Here is an 18574-nt window from a genome sequence, read left to right as displayed (position 1 = left end):
CTACATGCAGCCCCTGATTTATACAGCATAGCTCCACCTCAATTCAAATCATCACGGAAGCCCCTGGGATGGAAATTTGCTTCACTCTTTCACTGCCGCTATGGTGAATCCTGAAGAGCCCCTAAGGACCGCTGTGTGACATTGAAACAAAAAGCGGCCCAAACAATAGGCCTCAAACCCAAGTTGACTTCTGAGTGAATTCCCTGACCAGCAATCAGCATCTTATCAGCAGATTGAAGCAACCAGTATCTTAGCAGCATGAAAATGTAACCCTGGGGACAATCCCTGGGAACTATAAGTAAACAATAGGAAGTAAGTATAAATCCCAAATGGAAAGAAAAAAGAAACTCCTCAGACATGCCCGGATGCTGGCCACATCCGGACACGCCCAAGCGAGGCACGTCAATTTACCAGCTATCTCCTGTGCATTTTGGTTAGACTTGTTTGTTAAACTGTATAAGAGCCGGGCCCTCTCCCAGCACAGACGCAGACCTCCCCTACGAGCGGGCGCCCTGCGTGGGACTTCCCAGCTGCCGGGACAGGCTCTGCGACCCTTCGCTGGGACGGGGCTCCCCGGCTGGTGCACGGGGCGGGGGGACGGTAAAGTAGGAGGGCAACTCGTGATGGATCTTTCTTAATCACTATAGCTAGCTTTAAATAGTAATGTCTAGGTGCATTACCTTGCTTATTCTTTCTGCTATTTCTACTATAGTAAAATTTCTATTTCTACTAAAGTAAGATAAGCCTATTTCTTTAGCTTGGTGCCTGTGTCCTTTGTGTTAACCCCGTCAATTGGCAAAACAGACATGCATGAGAAGGCAGGGAGAGCCGGGTGATCATCCACTGCATAGCTGGTCGGTGGTGCCACCCATACCTTTTCTTTATTGTGAGTTTCTGCTTGTTTGGTTGGTTTTGGTGTTTGTTTTCCTTTGGGGGGGGGGGGATGCTGGTGGGTTTTTTTTTCATGCCATCAAAGGGAGTGACAGGTCTTGCTTACAGTATTATAGAAAAGCTGCCATTAGCCGAACTTACTGTCAGAAAGCAAATTGTCTCTGGCTATTGACAAGTTGCTTGTCGGCATGGTCCAGAAGATGGGTGTTTTTCAGAAGGCATCTGTGTCATTAAGAGCAAGTTTTCTATATGAAGAATGACCAGGCAGTGTGTGTGGGGGCTGACCCATTAGTCGAAGGATCACCCCACAAACACACAGTGATTGATCACCACTGGCACATAATATATATATAACTGGTACAGGTTCAGCTTCCCTGCCTCGACCCACCTCAGAGGTAGATATTGAATCCTGTAGTTACAGAAGGAAGATGAGCACTCCCTACAGGGCAATTTGTTTTAAGATAGGTGGGATGTATCCCTCTGCGCGATAAAGGTGACTGTCTTAGATGAGAGACCTAACTTTTGGATGGCTCAAATGAAATAAAAACAGTCCCACCCAAGTATATTGGGGAAAGGCAACCTTCTGTGAATGATAAATGATTTTATTTTTTTTCTGTCCTGGACATTAAGTCACTGTTCCAGGCTATGAGTACCCCCTTAAAATTTTCTGAGAGTAGATGATAAAAAAGCAGAGTTCGTTGCTGATGAGTCCAAACAAGTTAAGAGAAAAAAGAGACTAGCAATAATACGTAAATTATTAGTAAATGCATTTATGTTGCGTTAATTTGTTCTTATAAAATAGTTTGAACACTGAAGTCCCTATCTGTGAATGGAGAACCAGGCTATGATTCTCCATGGGCAAAAAAGTGGTTTAATGGGAATGAAAAAAGCCAAAATAAACATCCATTTGACCATGAAGTTTGCAAGGAGTTTTTGGATAAAATTTAATGTATTTATTAACATGCAGACTAGGGGATAAGAAAACATTGTCTGCTGGCACAAAATTATTTTCTTTTGTTCACTGCTGGAAGGGAACATAAAGGGCTTCTCAGTGTTGTGGCTAAGATAAGTGGTTTCTAAAGTGGGAGTATCTATGTCTATAAATAAATTAGCTGATCAAGTTTCCCGAAGTGCTACAACCCAGTGACAACTTGAATCACTAGGAGGCACTAAGAGCTCGATACATTTTGGGGAAACTAAGCTACTTATTTCACTAACTAGAGGGAAAAAAAAAAAAAAAAAAAAAAAAAAAAATCACAGCCTAAAAATTCAGTGCCACTTCCCTTCCAAAGGGGCTCGTGCACGAGGATGTATCCCACGTGCTTTCTCCACTCCCTATGACAGTAAATAGGCTCACTTTTCTCCTCTACCCTAAGGAGCTCTATTTCTCAGCAGAACAAGTCCTCTCTTCCACGGTTGCTGGGCTTTCCACTTTATCCATTCTGGAGGGAAAGCTGGTTTCAGAACAGCTCACTCCAGGGAGGAAAAAGGGAGTACAACCACCATGCGACATAGCATGAACTTCTACTATCATTGTAAATATTTATTAACAGGTCCTGTAAATAACAAGGAAGATGGTGAAGATTTGCTATTCTCTCCTCCTCTTAAGTTTGCTCAGCTGGCAACTCAACGCCAACCCTGGACTCAAAGTGAGGATCACCCAGAAGGGGTTGGAATATGGTATGTGTGATGTTTTCAGGATCTGGTGGTGGTATTGCATTGAATCCTGGTATGACAGACATCTTGGGAAGCAACAGCAGTGGAAGGAAATTACCCCATCACAAGCTATTAAAGAAAGGGAAAGTTTAAGAGCACAATATAGAAGAGACAGTAAGCTTCTTGACAACATTGTATATCGTATCGAGGTCCACTTGATTTCCTATATTGAATCAGTAAGTTCAACTCTCGCCATGACTAGGAGTGAGATCTGAAATAGCACTGCCGGGTCTCAGATGAGACACCCTCTTCCTTCTGACTCTGTGTCCATCCTATCTCCTAAACCAGAAGCACATAACTCTAAACTCCCAGGCAGTATCAAAGGCAACTGAATTGATCTGTTTTGAACACTGTTTTCCTGTAGCCAAGGAGGTTGGGCTGGAAATCCTGAAGCAGAATATGGAGAAGCAGCATCTCCCTAATTTGAGTGGCTATGAGAAATTTGGTCTTGGTAATGTGAAATACAATATCTCAAGGTAGGTATTATCTCCAGGGGCAATTTGTGTTTGACTGAAATTTGAATCTTGTTTTGTGTTCACTCGGACTTGTGAAATGCAAACTTTTCGTTTTCTTTTCTCCCCCTTATCTCCTTCATGCTCTAGAATACATGTCACTGCTGTTGAATTCCCCAGTGCTTCCATCTCCCTCATACCTGGGACTGGGATAAAACTGGTGATTGGAAATGCTTCTCTAACCATCGATGTGAACTGGAACATACGGACCTGGATGTTGTACGTACAGCCTTATGTGTCCTGGGATTTTTCTTGATGGAGAATATAAGGATAAAAACGCAAACTTTAGTTTTTCTTGTGACCTCTTCATGGCAAAGGTGCTCTTCAACAGCTAGTAGCTGTAACCCAAGAGTACAGACTGGTCTTTCTCAGCAGGTCTGCTGGTGGGTGACAGCCCCTGCCGCCTCAGCCATGAGCACTGATAAAGAGCCCATGGCTGAGAAGCCCATCTGTGAATAATAAAAGACTGGTGCTCTAGCTGAATGCTGTCCTTGTCCAGCCTGCCAGCTAATGACACCTTAGAAAAAATGTAGTATGGTGTATCACAGTCCAGTATAATAAACCCACCCAGTGCAGCTGCACTTTTAGAAACCTTGTGCTATGCCTCCAAGAGATACAGTTCAAAAGCTGATGGAAAATGGACAAGCAAATGGAAATATCCTTAGAGCAGGCTCCAAACCTTCATAGTCCCAGGCTGCTTCAGAGGAAAGAAATCCCTCCTCCTCTTCCCCACAACTCACATTACCTATATTGCTAAACTGATTGAATTACAGCAGTCTCTGATGTGCGCTTCTGGGCTTCTGCTGTCAGGGACAGCAGGGCTGGCTGCTTGCAAGGGGAGGGGACGCAGGAGCCGAGGGTGATGGCACGACATGGGGGGCAGTGCCCTCACCAGCAAGTACCCAGGACAGGCAAGCAGGGCAGGTCAGCGGCAGCGACAAGGAGCAGCCACCAGTCCAGACTGCCAGGCAAGTCCGTCCATAGCGAAGGGGCAGGTCTGAGGCAAAGCCAGGGAGTCAAGCCAGCAGAGCACCATCAGGATCAACAGAGTAAAAGGTCACACACAGGTGTACCTACAACATGGCTCCAGCAAAGACCTGAGCCCCGATGCAGCTCATAAGCTAAGGGTAGAGACCCCAGTGAGGCTTTTCACAGCTTGTGCTGACAACCAAGTTATGAACAACTTGATCCAAAATAACACAGCTTCACCATACTGGAGCTGGTCTTGAGCACAGGCTGCCAAGCCCCTGGGAGGGGTGGGGAACAGGGCACTCTGTCCGTTGGGGCACGCCAAGTCCTGACATGGGTTTGTATGGACCCTCCTCAGACACCAGTAGATTAGATCCCAGTACAGGTGGGATCTAATATCAGGTGTAGCCCAGTTCCCTCTGCTGTGGGTGCAGGTCTGGTACCTGGAACAAACCACTTTGCAATAGTGAATTATCTGCTTTCCCAAATCTATAATTTTGCAAAACTCCTAGATGGAAATCTGTGTAGAATACTTGATTCTTTGCAGAATCTATTTTCATTATAAGCAATGCAATAAAAAGTATTCAGATAAACAGCTTCATCTTCAGGGATCAGAAAAGAGTCCATTTATGAATGAATTGAGCCTTGAACATTCATGAAAAATAGTTTTTTTCTGCTATTCCTTTATTTTTACTTTATGCAGCAAAGACGGCGGAAGAAGCACAGTGTATATTTCAAAAGTGTTTGTTACTGCAATCTTTTCAACACCCCTGGATAATGCAGGTCATACATCAATCTCACTTACCAGCTGCCGGACCACTTCTGGTGACATAGACATTAAGTTGAATGGAAAAAGTGGGTAAGTGGAAAAGATCTGTACATACTCTGGGAGAAAATAACTGTCAACGAATGCTACAAAGACAACTTCAGAAAACAGGGCACCTATTTTGGTATCTACAGGCACCACAAGTGAGAATCAGAGCCCTAATCCAGTGTTATAATGGCCATATTTGATCATTGTCCTTGTATTTGTGCATGCTCTCCCTTGAGTAGAGGATAAATACAGCAGTTCTGATCTGATTGAACAATCCCTTGTGCTTCTTTAGCACTCATTTCTTTCCAAATACTGCTCTATTCTTCAACTCTAGGTAGAAGTTACATGCTTGTACTGTGCTTTAAGTACTTCTAGTCACAGTGCTATCAAAGCTGAACAGAACCAGACTGCTATCTGTTGTGTCTCTGGCTACAACCTGGTGCAACATTATTTCCTTGTTTTCTTGTACTTCTCTCACTGTCTGAATACAACTCCTGTGACTTGGTTTTAGGTTTGTTTTGTTTGCTTACTTGTTTTTACTTGTATTGGAAGTTCCATGGGCAGAGACTACATATTTATTCTCCGTTTGTACACACATAACATGGTAATATGAAGAATTCCTTATAAAGATTAATCTACCCAGGCTAATTGCTGAGATGCCTAGTGGTGAAATTGCCTCCTTTTAGATGGTGGCTCACATGTCAGAAAGCTCCCTTCTGTACTAGAATATCACACTCAGAGGCCATTAAATTAATGTTCTGCAGACATATCTGATTTCCTGCTAATGATTGTAGTACTTGACTCTTGAATTGCTTCCTTCCTTTCCTCTAGCTTCCTGCGTAACTTCTTTATCAAGTATCTGAAGAAACCCATTCACAGGACCTTGATCACTAATGTAAGCCTTTCAAATTGTGTAGGGGAGAGGTTTAAGGAATATGACTTTCACAAGTTGGTACTGTGGACTTGGCAAAGGGAGAAGTAGAAAAATAATATAGTCCTCTTCTGGTCTGATCAGCATAGTCAACCTTCGTCAGCCAGAAATGTTTCCGGATAAAGTGCCAAGTTCACGGCCAATATATTGACTAGTCCACAGCTAAATTCAACCAAGCTGGAAAATGTAACTTCCCCATTCCAGTGCAGAATAAGTCTCTGCTTGTGTACCTACAGGCATTCTGAGTTCTGGGTCATTTTTATACTCAGCAGCCAGAGCATATATTGGGTGATGCATAGAGATGTTGTGGTACATCACCTGATAGTGTGACATATTTAAACTTCATCATATCAAAGAGGTTCGTAGTTCTGATGGCAACCTGCCTAGGGCCTCTGAGAGGAGACAGAGCTTGAGACGGCTGTGATTCTGCCCCAGGACAGGGATCTCTCCTGTCAGGCCCACGGGAGACCTGTCTCCTCCTTGCGCTATTAAGGCTGTGGTTTTGTCACCCCCATCAGGCTGCCTTTGACAACTTCTCACTTTGCTGCCTAAAGGCAGCTCTGACATAGGACACGCTTCTATTGCACCAAGTAGAAAACCTGAGGAACCAGTTGGCTGAAGAAAAGTTACTTTAGGCATTTTGATGAACAAATGCTGCAATGTGTGCCACGTAAGCAGAAAGATGTGCTAGCACACAGGTGAGAGGTGCTTACAGGTCCGTGCTAATCAGGTCATAACTTGAGTGTGCTTTTATACAGTCATGTCCCAATATCAGATCAGGGATCCAGCTGATAGATGAAGACCTCCAATTATTGAATGGTGAGTCACTAGTCATACCTTTTCCTTCCGCCTTCTCTCTCTTTTTCAGTGAAATTCTGCAACTTCCTTAATAGCAGGTGGTCAGTGACGCCTCCACGAGCAGTATCAGACTCTCTGATCTATCTGCTTCCTTGCTACAGGACCACAGTTAAATAAAGGGAGTGGTACCTGGACGGAAAATTATATTTCTGAGAAGCCAAGGACTTGGGAGCGATTCACAACTTGCAAATGTGCCAGTGTGCACTTCAGAAATGCCACTTAGAGGCCAGGCAGCACTGATGCTAAGGCAGTTTTCCCTTCCCTCCCATGCTCTGGGTCCTCCTGCACACACAGCACTTCACAAGCTGAAGCCTGCTCTCCTAGCCTGCCTGGAAATTTAAGTTTTACTTGCCTATTTATCAGACTTGCCAAAAACAAAATGAAAAAGCTCCTTTGTAAAACACTTCTCACTTTAGCCATTTTGGGTTAGATTTGCAGGTATTTAAGACACCCGAGGTGTTGGGCAGATACCATATGCAAAACACAAGCACCTAAGCAGATCAGGCACCCACCTTTCTGGGAAAGTATTTGCAAGTTAGAGGCACTCTGGATGCTTTCAGAACTGCTTGACAAGAAATCCCAACACCTCCCTAAGCCCCGAAGCACTGGTATGACCATTTCCTTTTTTTTTGTTAGACCAAATTTACTTTTCCACAATGAGAAAACATTAGACAAACTAAAGAAGGTGCTTTAAAGAAGGTGCCAGTAGAAACATCGGGCCTTAGGTCAGAATGATGCTAAGAGGTCCCTGGTTGTGTTTTCCCCTAGTCTTTAGAACAACTTGGGTCATTCTCCTTCAGGAACTGACTCAGTTTTAAGTATACATACCTCTCAGTGCTTTTTGTAATATTGGGTATTTTGCCTTATCTACCACACTTACAGTCCTAATGCCGATTGATGATTTGGCCGAAGTAGACTACTCCTTAAATGGCTTGCCAGCAGTATTCCGACCATTTATTGACCTGGACTTAAAGGTAATTGCCTGTAGTGCTATTTGCCAAGATTGCGGTGGGTTTTATTATTGTATGATCTACTTTCTAAGATGAACATGATTGCTGTTCTGAACATTGAGACTCAGTATCTGAGAAGACAGACATTTCAAAGCACTATTGCATTTGTTATTGTAATGATTTTTAACAATCCTGTTGTAACATGAATTATTTAAAAGCCACATCCTGTTTTTTAATTGCCATTGAGTTGGCTATAGCAAATAGAGAGCGGTAAAAGTTGACTCAGCAAGTTAGAAAAAAAAAGAGAAGTGGAAAGGAGACAAGAATAATATTCAACTTCATCCTTCTCTCACTGTTGGTTAATATTCATTGTTCAGTCAGTCAGGGGAAGATTTCCACACATTGCACTAACTAGATGCATCTGCTGTCATATGAGAGAGGAAAAGAAAGAGCAAGACTGTAGGAACAAAAATTAAGCCTCTGGCACTCTGAATAGGAAGAAAAGCGTGGGAGCCCAAGGAGTGCTGCTGAATTTGAAGGCCTGAAAGTTTCTTTCAAATAAAGGAAAAAATATCCTTATGTATTGAAACTAAAATCAGACTAGTTCCTAATTCTAGAACGACTTCATTGTCGTTCTGTGTAAGGTTATTTGGTTGAGGGTAGTTATCATCATCATAGTATCTAATATCCTTAATTAAGTTTAAGATGCCTTGTGCTAGGTGCTCTACAAAGGGAGAATGAAAAGACAGTCTTGTCAAAAGATCTTATAAATTAACTATTAACAAGAAACAACAGGGAAATAAGAGAGGTGGAAACAAAAAGGAACAAAAAGTTAGTATCTGTCAGTATGGCAGACATTGGTCTTATCACACCAGCTCTGCAGCTGCTGTCAAGCTCTTCTGGGTATTGTAGCAACTAGATTTTAAGCAGGGATTACAGATAGACTAAAGAGGTAATGTCATAGCTGTTTACAAGAGCTACTTTGCCACATAAGATGCAACATGGGGGAAAAATACAAACCAAGTGACTGTTAAATCCATCAAATGAGGATTGAATGGGGAGGTCACGGGCAAAGTCACTCAGCACTTTGTAAGCATTTTGATAGTCCTTAAAATGCAACACAAAAGTTAGAGATAGATGGAGGGGATCTGAGAAAATAAAGACACACAGGATACATTTCAGATGAAACAGAAAAGGGGGAACTAATAAGAGGGATATAAAAAATCTTAGCCTCTGAGTACCTTCAGCACTTTAAATCAGTTTTACCTTTTTGTTTAATCTGGAGGCATTTGGGAGTATTAGATCTGCAAGTCTTGGCTAATATCATGGGTAGTGCAAAAGCCAACATAGGTATTTTTAGGATTGTTTGACACAACTTTCCTTTCTCTCATAGACATTCTTTTGTCTGCACAAGTTATCAGCTTGCTTCTGGGTAGAATAAGGTGCTGATCTTGACCTAGAAAGACCTCTGGGTTGAGAGATCAATTTTATGAGACCATTGGATAGCTCTAGGCAGAAGTTCTCAGATTCAAATTCCTGGAGATGGGGAAAGAAGAAAGTAAGGCTTTTCAGTAAGGAGACTTCTAAATTAAGGGTCTACATTTTGCATGAAGAGCATAACTTAATTTAGAAGCGTTGTTTTCTGGGGTGGTAGACTGACTTCACTAGGTGATCAGCACCTCAAAAGACAGATCTCAAGTGTCAGCTGTGAAGGTGTCCAATCTCTGGAACTTGTCTTCACCACCTGCTTGAAAGCACCAACTCTTCAGTCTACACATCCACAAAGCCTATTTATTTATACACCAAATGTATACACCTGAGCAAGGGAAGGGAAAGTAGCCTTAATTGTCTGCAGTCACTTTAAAGTCGTATTTTGACTCTGTTTTTTTTATCTCTGACAAAACCTTTCAGGGGACAGTGTATCCAGCTGGAAAGCATACTGGCCTTCCCTACGTGGCAGCTCCCTTCACTATCCCAGACCAAAGCAACTCCATGCTCTACCTCGCCTTCTCTGAGTATTTCTTTCAGACTTCCTCACTGGCTTACTACACTGCAGGGGCCTTCAACATCACCATTGCAGAGGAGGTGAGTAGGACACAGAGGAATAGGGTCAGAATGGTTCAGGTCATTCACGATGGGGCTTTGACCTGCGAATTGTATGTGGCCATATAAAGCTGCTAATTGGCCTGCAAAGTCTTGAGACAGTGGGTCATAAGTCCTAGGGTACTGTTACGCTCTTTTATTTATGCTATACATAGGTGCTTCAGGCCACAGCCTGGGGTACCAAATACTGGCAACTCTGCTACAAAAAAGGTTTTAGTAGACCTGAGACACAGACTTTTCTGACATGGACAAAGGATCTACTCTGGGGAACTTAGCAGCCCCGGTGGCTGTTTTCTGAGGGATCTTCACAGACTGAAAGTACTACAGGGGCCACGGAAGCAAAGCATATGTCTAAGTGCAGTAGTTGTGGCTTGGGCGCTGGTAGACTTGGCTAGCCTGTCACCAGGAGGTTCGGTATGTCCCAAAACCTATAAATTTCAGCCCAAACTATAACGATATGAAGCATTTGCTTCCCCAGGAAGTATTTTGGCATATATTATTAGAAGCCAGCTTTAAGTATACTTAGTCCCTTCAGAATATTTCTGAGAACAAAAGGTGCAGAATCAAAAATTAATTGAAATTACAGTAATAATGCATTTAAACAAAAGCCAACCATGAGGTCCAAATCAGGTAAACTCTTTTATCTTTTTTTTTTTTTTCTTCTTTTTTCTCCAGACTTGCAGCTATTTTAATATAAGCACAGAGATGTTTGGCAGTATCATCCCTGAGGTGAGTATCATTACTTCCACAAACTCTTAGGAAACCACCCAGTGTGGGTGTCAGAATCCTCACTACTGGTGTATCCCAAAGGCTCGCAGGGCCAACAGGGCTCCTGCACTGGAGAAGCGGGCACAGTTATGCCTCGTAGCAGCAGAGCAGATGGGCCCTGGCACCTCCCACCCCCACAATGAGTCGAATGACTTTCACTGTTACCAAACTTGGCCCATAATCTTGCACATCAATCTTTACTCCGGGCACTGTGCCCAAGCAACAGCTGCTCCCACCTAAAAGCAGCTCTAGGCAGGAAAAAGCTTCCAGTCATGAGTCCTGCTTTGAGAGGCTTCTGAGGGGGCCTCAGCTCAGCATCTTCCTTTTGCCCAAACCTGTATAATTGTCTTTCCTTCACTGCTAGCCTGTGACTGACTAGCAGGAAGGAATCCAGTAAAGACCCGGGAAGGTACTATAGTGGCCACATGCAGGAAACTGAGCTAACAGATGGACAGGAAACATTACATCTATGGAACAGACAAGGCAGACGCATAGAATTTCCATTTATTTTAGTGGTGGAGGCGAATATAACAGGACAGAGAATATGAGCATGCATGGCTTCCACCAGCCTTCTCAGACAGAACGAGAAACCAAAAATGAGCGTAAGAGACCCTAGGCCATGAATGCCAAGGTTGGATGAAATCGAACTCATGGTTCAAAGAACTTCACATCCTTGTTTGCTTCCCAGATTATATTAAGTTCCTCCCTCAGAAATCTAAGAATGCTCCAAGGGCAGTAATCATATGATCTTCTCTGCAAAATGCCATGAGCATTATGCTAATATTGCAGCCCCTCTGCTCTAAGTAATGACCTTGGTGAGCCTGCTCGCTCTTCAGGCAACGGACAGGATGAGGGTCCTCCAAGGACAGTCCAGAGCAGGAACCTGTCCCATGAGATGGATGAATCTCAAAGTGAATTACTCCTGAGCTCTTTTATTGTGTGACTTAAATGTCACATTCACACTCTATTCATTTCCTATGTTCACAAACGACTATTTAATTTCTCTCAAAGTGATACGGAATAAATCGTATTCCTAGAGTGGAAGGAACTTTCCACCACATTCCTGATGTTGCCAAGACTGTTAATTTATCACCACAGAAAAATTCTACTTCCTGCTTGCCTGAAAGAATCTTATGTTAGCAGCTATCCTTAACCTCATCTTAAGGAATTACTTCAAAATGGTTGCTTCAAGAATGAGAAAATGCAGTATTCTGATCTGTTCTGCAAGAAAAACATTTTTCTGTCTTTTTATTTTTGTCTTGGAACCTTACAGGTAGCCAAATATTCAGTCACACCCCATCCAGTGATGTTGAAGGTAATGGCTACTGAAATACCTATCATCAGCTTAGAGCAGGATTCCTTCACAGCAGAGATTCAGGGCTCCATGGAGGTGTTGGCTGTTCTTCCAGACTCAACCACCCAGTCATTGTTCACAATGAACATAGTAAGTACAACGAACAAAGTGACGTTTAACTTAGGGTTAAAAATGTTTGTTCATTCCTTCTGTTAAAACTCTGTACAAACAAAGTGCCAGATTTCTAGTAGTTACCCATGCAATTTCCCTTAGTTGCAGGTGGTGCCTGTGGGCCCTCCCTTAACCTACAGGTCATAACTATGGCAAAGAGCATTCTCCTATAGATGGACAAAACCCCATATAGCAGCTCTGATTAACCAGAGTTTTGTTCTCTGGAATGACAGTTCTGCAGGCATGAGTCGTGCCTCTTGGCAACTTGTTCATTTAACTGAAGATGTCCTTGATCAGTGAAATCTCATTACCCACATTTCAGCTCTTGTCAGTGTCATTCAGATAAGCAGGAATTTACTGTGTGCGGCCTTGCACCAGCCATGGGCTAGGTAGAAAGCTGTATCTACATGAAACAGCTTCCATACATAACTGGGAAGAAGGTATTTCTGTATCTGTGCCTAATTCACATCAAGGATGCTATTTTCTTGTGCCTGATAACCCATGGTTTCTTTCTTCTGCAGACAGCCAACACCAGCATTGCTCTGAATGTATTTGACCAGAAACTGATGGGCTCACTATGTTTGAACAGGTAATTCAACCTGGGACGGAAAGGATTTCCAGCCATTTGGAAGTGTTGGCAATCCAAACATTAGCAGTTCAGGCACATGATCAGATAAACATAATTTAATGAATGTGTTTCCCTGGTGAGTCCATGTGCATTAGATTCTCTAATTCTCTGTGTGGCTGTACTTGTATAGCTTAGAGGAGTCAGGAAGGTTCTCTGTGACAACAGACCCCGGGGGAGTGCCCACCAGCTGTGGATTGCTGCAGGGCAGTCGTCTAATTGGACTTCTCTGCTCCCCTCTGAGCTAAATGAAGTAAGTGTGCGGGGCAGTTATGGTGACCATGATTCATCTGAGAGCTTTCCTCATCCCCTTCCAGATAACAACACACAACCTGTTTCTAGCCCTCCTGTGACACTAGGAAAGTGCAGAGGGGTCCAGGACACGGTAAAGAATCTGGACCTCTGAAGTTCCCCTACGCTAATATTCTTATAGCAGTGATTCTCCAGCTGAGGCACTGCAACTCTCAAGGGTCAGAAAGCTGGAGACCAGAGGCCTGGGCATTTAGACATCTAACATGTCACATTTTATAGAGAGAAGCTCTGTATACCAGGACCTCACACTTGAGAACTGGGACCCTGATTTCACAAAAGTCCCTTGGGAAGACAGTCATAGGGTTCAGAATATGCAGAGTTCGTCAGGGCACAGAGGTGTTAGGAATTTAAGGAGGATACTGCTGTCAGCATTTTGTGCAGCAGCATTCAGAGACAAAAATCTAGAGTGTGCTGGAATGCTGGTTCTGTAGAAACTCAGAAGTCATGTTTTGAATACATGCTTGGGTACTTGAATATGTACGGAATAAGTATTTGAATTTGGAAACAGAGATATGAGCAACACAGCCATCGGCAGCCGTATCACACAACGAACAGAATTTTTCTTCCCACCCTGGTAAGGCTCACATCAAAGCACTATGTAGGTGTACCAAAACCCTTGCAAAATATCTGAGAGCCTGCAAATCATTGATGCTAGCTCTGGTAGAGTCAGTTGTCAGTAGGATTTTCAAAATACAGCGCAGGGGGAGAAGTGCACTCACATTGCTGGCTACAGCCCTTCTAGAATACTCTTTTGCATGTATGCACAGCAAAGCCCTAAGAAAACCGCCTCTTTCTCTATGAGGCAGTATGCATTGTGTAAAATATATCAGTTCCAAAGTCTCTTTACAGATGTTTCTTAAGGCCTGAAGCTCTACAGCAGTGCCCGCACATGACTAGAATAAGGTGTGTTTATCCTTTCTAGTGACTCATCTTGTTTCACTTCTTTCCCTTCAGGCTGCAGTTCTCCTTAGCCCACTCCAATGTTGGCTTTTTCGAGGTAAGTGGACAGTTCAAGTACATAGAAAATGCAAACCAGGAATATCGGTGATATCAAGGCTAAAGAGTAAGCAGCTAAATTTTATTTGTGTTTCTAAATCATTTGGCTTCATGCCTGGGTGGCTTTTTCTGCCTTTTGGCAGCCACCTCTCTGCTGTGGACTTAGAAGTATATTCTTTGGGGAAAGTTAGCATGCTGAAAATGAGATATTCTGTAGCTTCCCTGACAGGTGCATCATATTTCATGAGTAAGCAGAGAGACCTCTTGAATCAGAACAGTGAAACTCAGAGCAGTAATCTGAACTTTAGCAGCAGACAGAGCAGCATGCTGTCTAAGCGATCGCATGCATGACTGCGGCAGAGGCACTCTATGTTGTGCACTGGTGCTCATCACAGATGCGCGGAATTACAGCAGGGAATGGGCGCCAAAATACTGGTCTCTGGTGCCTGAAATAGTGCAGTTGTAGGCTTACAGGGGAAAGCCCTGCCTCCGTAGAGAGTCATTTAATTCTGAATGCAATCAATCAGTTCTGAGTAGCTGAGGAGAAAGAATTAAAACTGTTCTGGACCTGCTTTGGTATTGGTGATAAATTATCTCACAAATAAAAGAAATAGACTGTTTTAAATTAAAATGTTCAAGCATGATCAGAACCATTTACATTTTGCATCTCACTTCCTTTGCATCATTCCAAAGATTTAAGATCCAAAGGTCACTTCAGCCTATGTCTCTTTTGGGTCAAATGAGACCTGAAAGTTGAACATGAGCCTACTAACTCCATCCAGGCTTAGGGCATGACAGTTCTACCGCTATCAGGAAGTGATGGCTAACTCAGTTTTCTTGTCTGTGACAGATATCACTTCTGGAGAACGTCCTGTCTTACATTTTACAGACTGAAGTCATTCCATCAGCTAATGGTAAGGCTGTTATTTCTGAGCTAAAAACTAAAAGCATCCAGCAGAGTGGCTGATTCTAGGAACTTCTGCTGCTTAAGTTTCCAGTTCCTATTAACTTGAGTGAAAAATTACCATCAGCCAGTAAGCAGTGGAAGGGGCAGATTGATTTGCAGTACGCCCTCTCACCGGCACTGTTCTGCAAAAATAGCAAAAAGGGCTTGGAAACTCACAACTGATCTGCCTTCTCCTCACTCAAGGTGGCCCTGATGCATCAGTGAGAAGCATGTCTCTCTAGTCTGCACACCTGCCTGAGGCCACTGTGTGTGAAATGTATTCCTTTTTATTACACAGCACAGGGCTTTTGCCTCTCATAAATCTTATTTAAGGCCCTGGAGGGAGACAAGGCTTTGTGCCAGCCCTCTGGACCAGGATGAACTTCACCTTCCTTAATTAATGGAGACAAATGGAACCGGTTCTAATGATGTCAGAGCTGTATTAACAATCCCCCAGGTCACTAGGGAGAAATCACTGAGTATGTAATGTGTTGAACATGAAATGCCTTGGTTTGGCTGCAACACTCTGCTAGGAGAAAAGCATCTGTAATTCTTTTTCCCCATTGGTAAATAAGCATTGTATCTACCTCTCAGGGTTGCCTCTGAAGACTAAGAAGTTAATTGTTGTAAATGACCTAAAAATCTCTGGATAAACAGGATTGTTGAAGGGCAGGTATTTATTATCTTTCCAGCACATATCTAAACCATTGTGTTTGTCTTTTTTTTAAGCTAAACTGTCAAAAGGAATCCCTCTTCCCAATCTGGCCAATGTTACCTTGATGAGACCTCACATTACAATTGTACAGGTGAGATGTTGACACTCTCATGAAAAGGTTATTCCCTTTTTTTTTTTTTTTTGGCATTTATTCACCTTCTGTCTGTACAAGAAACTTACTGAATTGGAGCTAGTTAAGCAGGAAAAAAGCTCTGTGTTTAAAATGAGATCTGTAATAATGGAAAAATCCTTTTAGAAACAAATTTATATTTCTTTGAGAAGAAAAGCTATAAGCGCATGAGATACATAACCACAGAGTAATCAAATGCACAGCTTGCTCAGCTTTTCAAGTTGCAATTGAGTGTGAAAACAGGTTCACCTTTAACAGTTAATTCAAGTTTGGCCAATCAAATCAAACTAGAGTTATTGCTATCCATGCAGTCCTGCTGAATTTAACAGGAACGGTTGAAATGTGAGAGGGAGGTCAATTCAATTTTGTGCACCTAGGATGACTGGATTTTGTTGATAACTGGTAATAATGGCTGAGGTTATTAGTCAAATGTGGTTAGTGAGCTGTCAGAAAATATTCTTTGCCTTCCGGTTATTCTTCTCCAAATCACGCCCATGTTCGGTGCCTCTCACAGCATGCTCTAGCCCTTAGTTTGAACATACAGAATTTTGCCAGATAATCAGTCAGTACAAGGGCACTGCTGACAAATTAACTCCCAGAAAATGGGTAAGCCAGTTACATTGCTCTACTCGTTTACCAACTTCTCAGTGATTTTCAGCTTTGCAGGGACAGTCTCAAACCCCTGTTTGTGGCTAAGCGCAAAGCACAACCCAGGAAAGAAACACAAAGGGGTTTTTTTAATCTTTCTTCGCATTCCACATACCTGTCAGCAGCCAGCTATGCAGTCCCTACAAAATATAATTGCTTGGAGACTGCTTTCAGTGGCACTAGTTGCCAACCACCTTATAGGCTAATCATGAATGAAGGACTTTAGTGGTTCTGTGGGCCCCATTCCCCGCCTCACTTTCTCTAATCAGTCTCCTCATCAGTAAATAGGAATGAGAACACAGGAGAACTTCTACACCTTACCAACATGAATGGGATTCCTATTTAAAGGAGAGTTTTATAGTCTCTACTTTCAGTCCCAGCCTATTGGCTGCGGTCAATAGGAGGAAAGACAATTCTTCCCACTTTTCATAGATAACCATATTAGACTGTGATGGGCTGTTCTCTGCAGGTTCCTTGCTCTCTATGCACTCACAGTGGGGGAAGCCTTAAGGATAAATTTAGATTAGAAGGCTAATTCTTAAGTGGTTCAAGTTAGGTAAAAAATAATCCCGCCTCATGATGATTGCCTAGTTGCTTCAAGGCTCAGATGAACTTTCCTGTGTGGGCTGTATGATCTTTAGGTGTCCTTTCTGTTGCTAGCATGGTGCACATGGTGCAAAGGGATAGTACCTGGGAAAAGATGGGGCTCTTTTGCAAAGTACAAAGGACAGAGTTTAATAAAACTTGTTACTTACAAGGCTTAGCTGTTTTCAGTAGATTTTCTGACTTTTAACACCAAGATCAAGATGAAATAAAATAAAAAAAAAAAAAAAACAACAAAATCAACCAAACAAAATAACACCTTCATTTTGTAAGTCATAGTACTTCAGTGACTGTTCTTCTCCTCACAGGGGTACATGTTGATTTCTACTGATGTCCACTACAAACACTAAAGGAGAAGAGAGACCATTTGTAAAGCATGACCTTCAAACCAATAACATGACTCTGAAGGCTAAACACTGTCCAGTTCTGCAGAAATGTGTAACCTGAGCTCTGACAAGGGCGATGTCATCATGGTTGGGGACGAGGGGTGATGTGGGGAAGCAAAGAAAGCTGATGGAATAATAGGCTGTACAGTGGTGGTAACAAGCAGACCCAGAGAAGAACATATGACACATGCGTGGGATTATTTATTCTGGAGTTCAACTGATGCAAAAATGTTTTTAAGATTAATGCCTCTCTTGAAATACAGTCTCATCTATACACTTCCAGAAAGGTGTTGCAGTCTATCAAAAGAAGGAAAAGTACACTGTCAAAATGCTGTTAGGGCAGACATGCCTGCTAATCTGTTTCATCTGATCATTAAACTGTAATGATTCTAAATAACTTCCCTCTGAACACTAAGTATGAAATAAATCCCATTCAGAACCACTTCAAACAGGGAACCGTCCCAAATACAGTAGGAACTCAAATCTTCGTGTAGGAACTCAAATCTTAGTGTCTTAACTAAACTCTTAATGTAAACCTTAACAGAGATGCAGAGGTAGTTCAGGAAGAGAGACAAAGTGGCACTAGTACTGCCTTGGACAGTCCTGTTTCCTTGACTCTTCAAATCCTTTTGTCTGTCAGGTCTCCTGATTAGTATTGCTTAACCAGGTTAGTTTCCTTTAACTCCTTGAATGTTTTTGTGTAAGTCTTGTAAGACTAATCCTCCAACATATTTGTTAATGTTTCTCTGAACTGAAATAGTTACAGATACTTTACTTTTTACTTTATTTTCGTATGTTGTCTTACCCTCTTTCTTTCTCTCCCTTCTTTTTCAATACTTTATTAGCGTGCAAATCTGAACACAGTTCTGCAGAGGGATATGCCCGCCCTGCAATACTTAGACACTTGTTCTTTGGCCAAGCCTGAACAGGAGGCTGGCTCAGGCCTCCTGAACTAGCACCAACAGAGCAGAAACAAAGGCAGGGACACCACATCCCACTGTGTTCTGCTGCTTTTGTGAGCCCCAAACCCCCCACCCCTGCGCAAAGCCCCATCCACCTCGCGTGGCGCCCAGACCCTAGCCAACCCCACACCGCTCACTCCTCAACAGGAGCCCCTTCCAAGCCAAGACTACACTGCAAAAAGCCTTTCTCCTCATGCTGAGGAAACACAGTTGATGGTGGGGTGCAGGCAGCTTTTGCCTGACTGTAGCTGGGCAAACTCCACCCAAATCGGAG

General features: G+C 42.8%; 1 protein-coding gene across 1 annotated transcript; it reads left to right on the top strand.

Moving 5' to 3' along the window:
- Positions 1-2450: 2450 nt before the first annotated feature.
- BPIFC (BPI fold containing family C) lies at positions 2451-17431 on the top strand. Its single transcript, XM_042792878.1, has 15 exons — positions 2451-2571; positions 2972-3083; positions 3210-3338; positions 4792-4947; positions 5734-5797; positions 6592-6652; positions 7574-7665; positions 9553-9726; positions 10420-10473; positions 11786-11956; positions 12499-12566; positions 13869-13911; positions 14761-14824; positions 15586-15662; positions 17261-17431. The coding sequence occupies exons 1-15, from the start codon at positions 2466-2468 to the stop codon at positions 17300-17302; spliced, it is 1413 nt and encodes a 470-aa protein (XP_042648812.1). The 5' UTR covers positions 2451-2465; the 3' UTR covers positions 17303-17431.
- The last annotated feature ends 1143 nt before the right edge of the window (positions 17432-18574 follow it).

The sequence above is a fragment of the Tyto alba genome, unplaced genomic scaffold (genome assembly GCF_018691265.1).
Source record: "Tyto alba isolate M040663 unplaced genomic scaffold, T.alba_DEE_v4.0 Super-Scaffold_2, whole genome shotgun sequence".
Taxonomy (NCBI): Eukaryota; Metazoa; Chordata; class Aves; order Strigiformes; family Tytonidae; genus Tyto; species Tyto alba.
The sequence above is the reverse complement of the archived record's forward strand: the minus strand, read 5'-3'. Positions and strand labels throughout refer to the sequence as shown.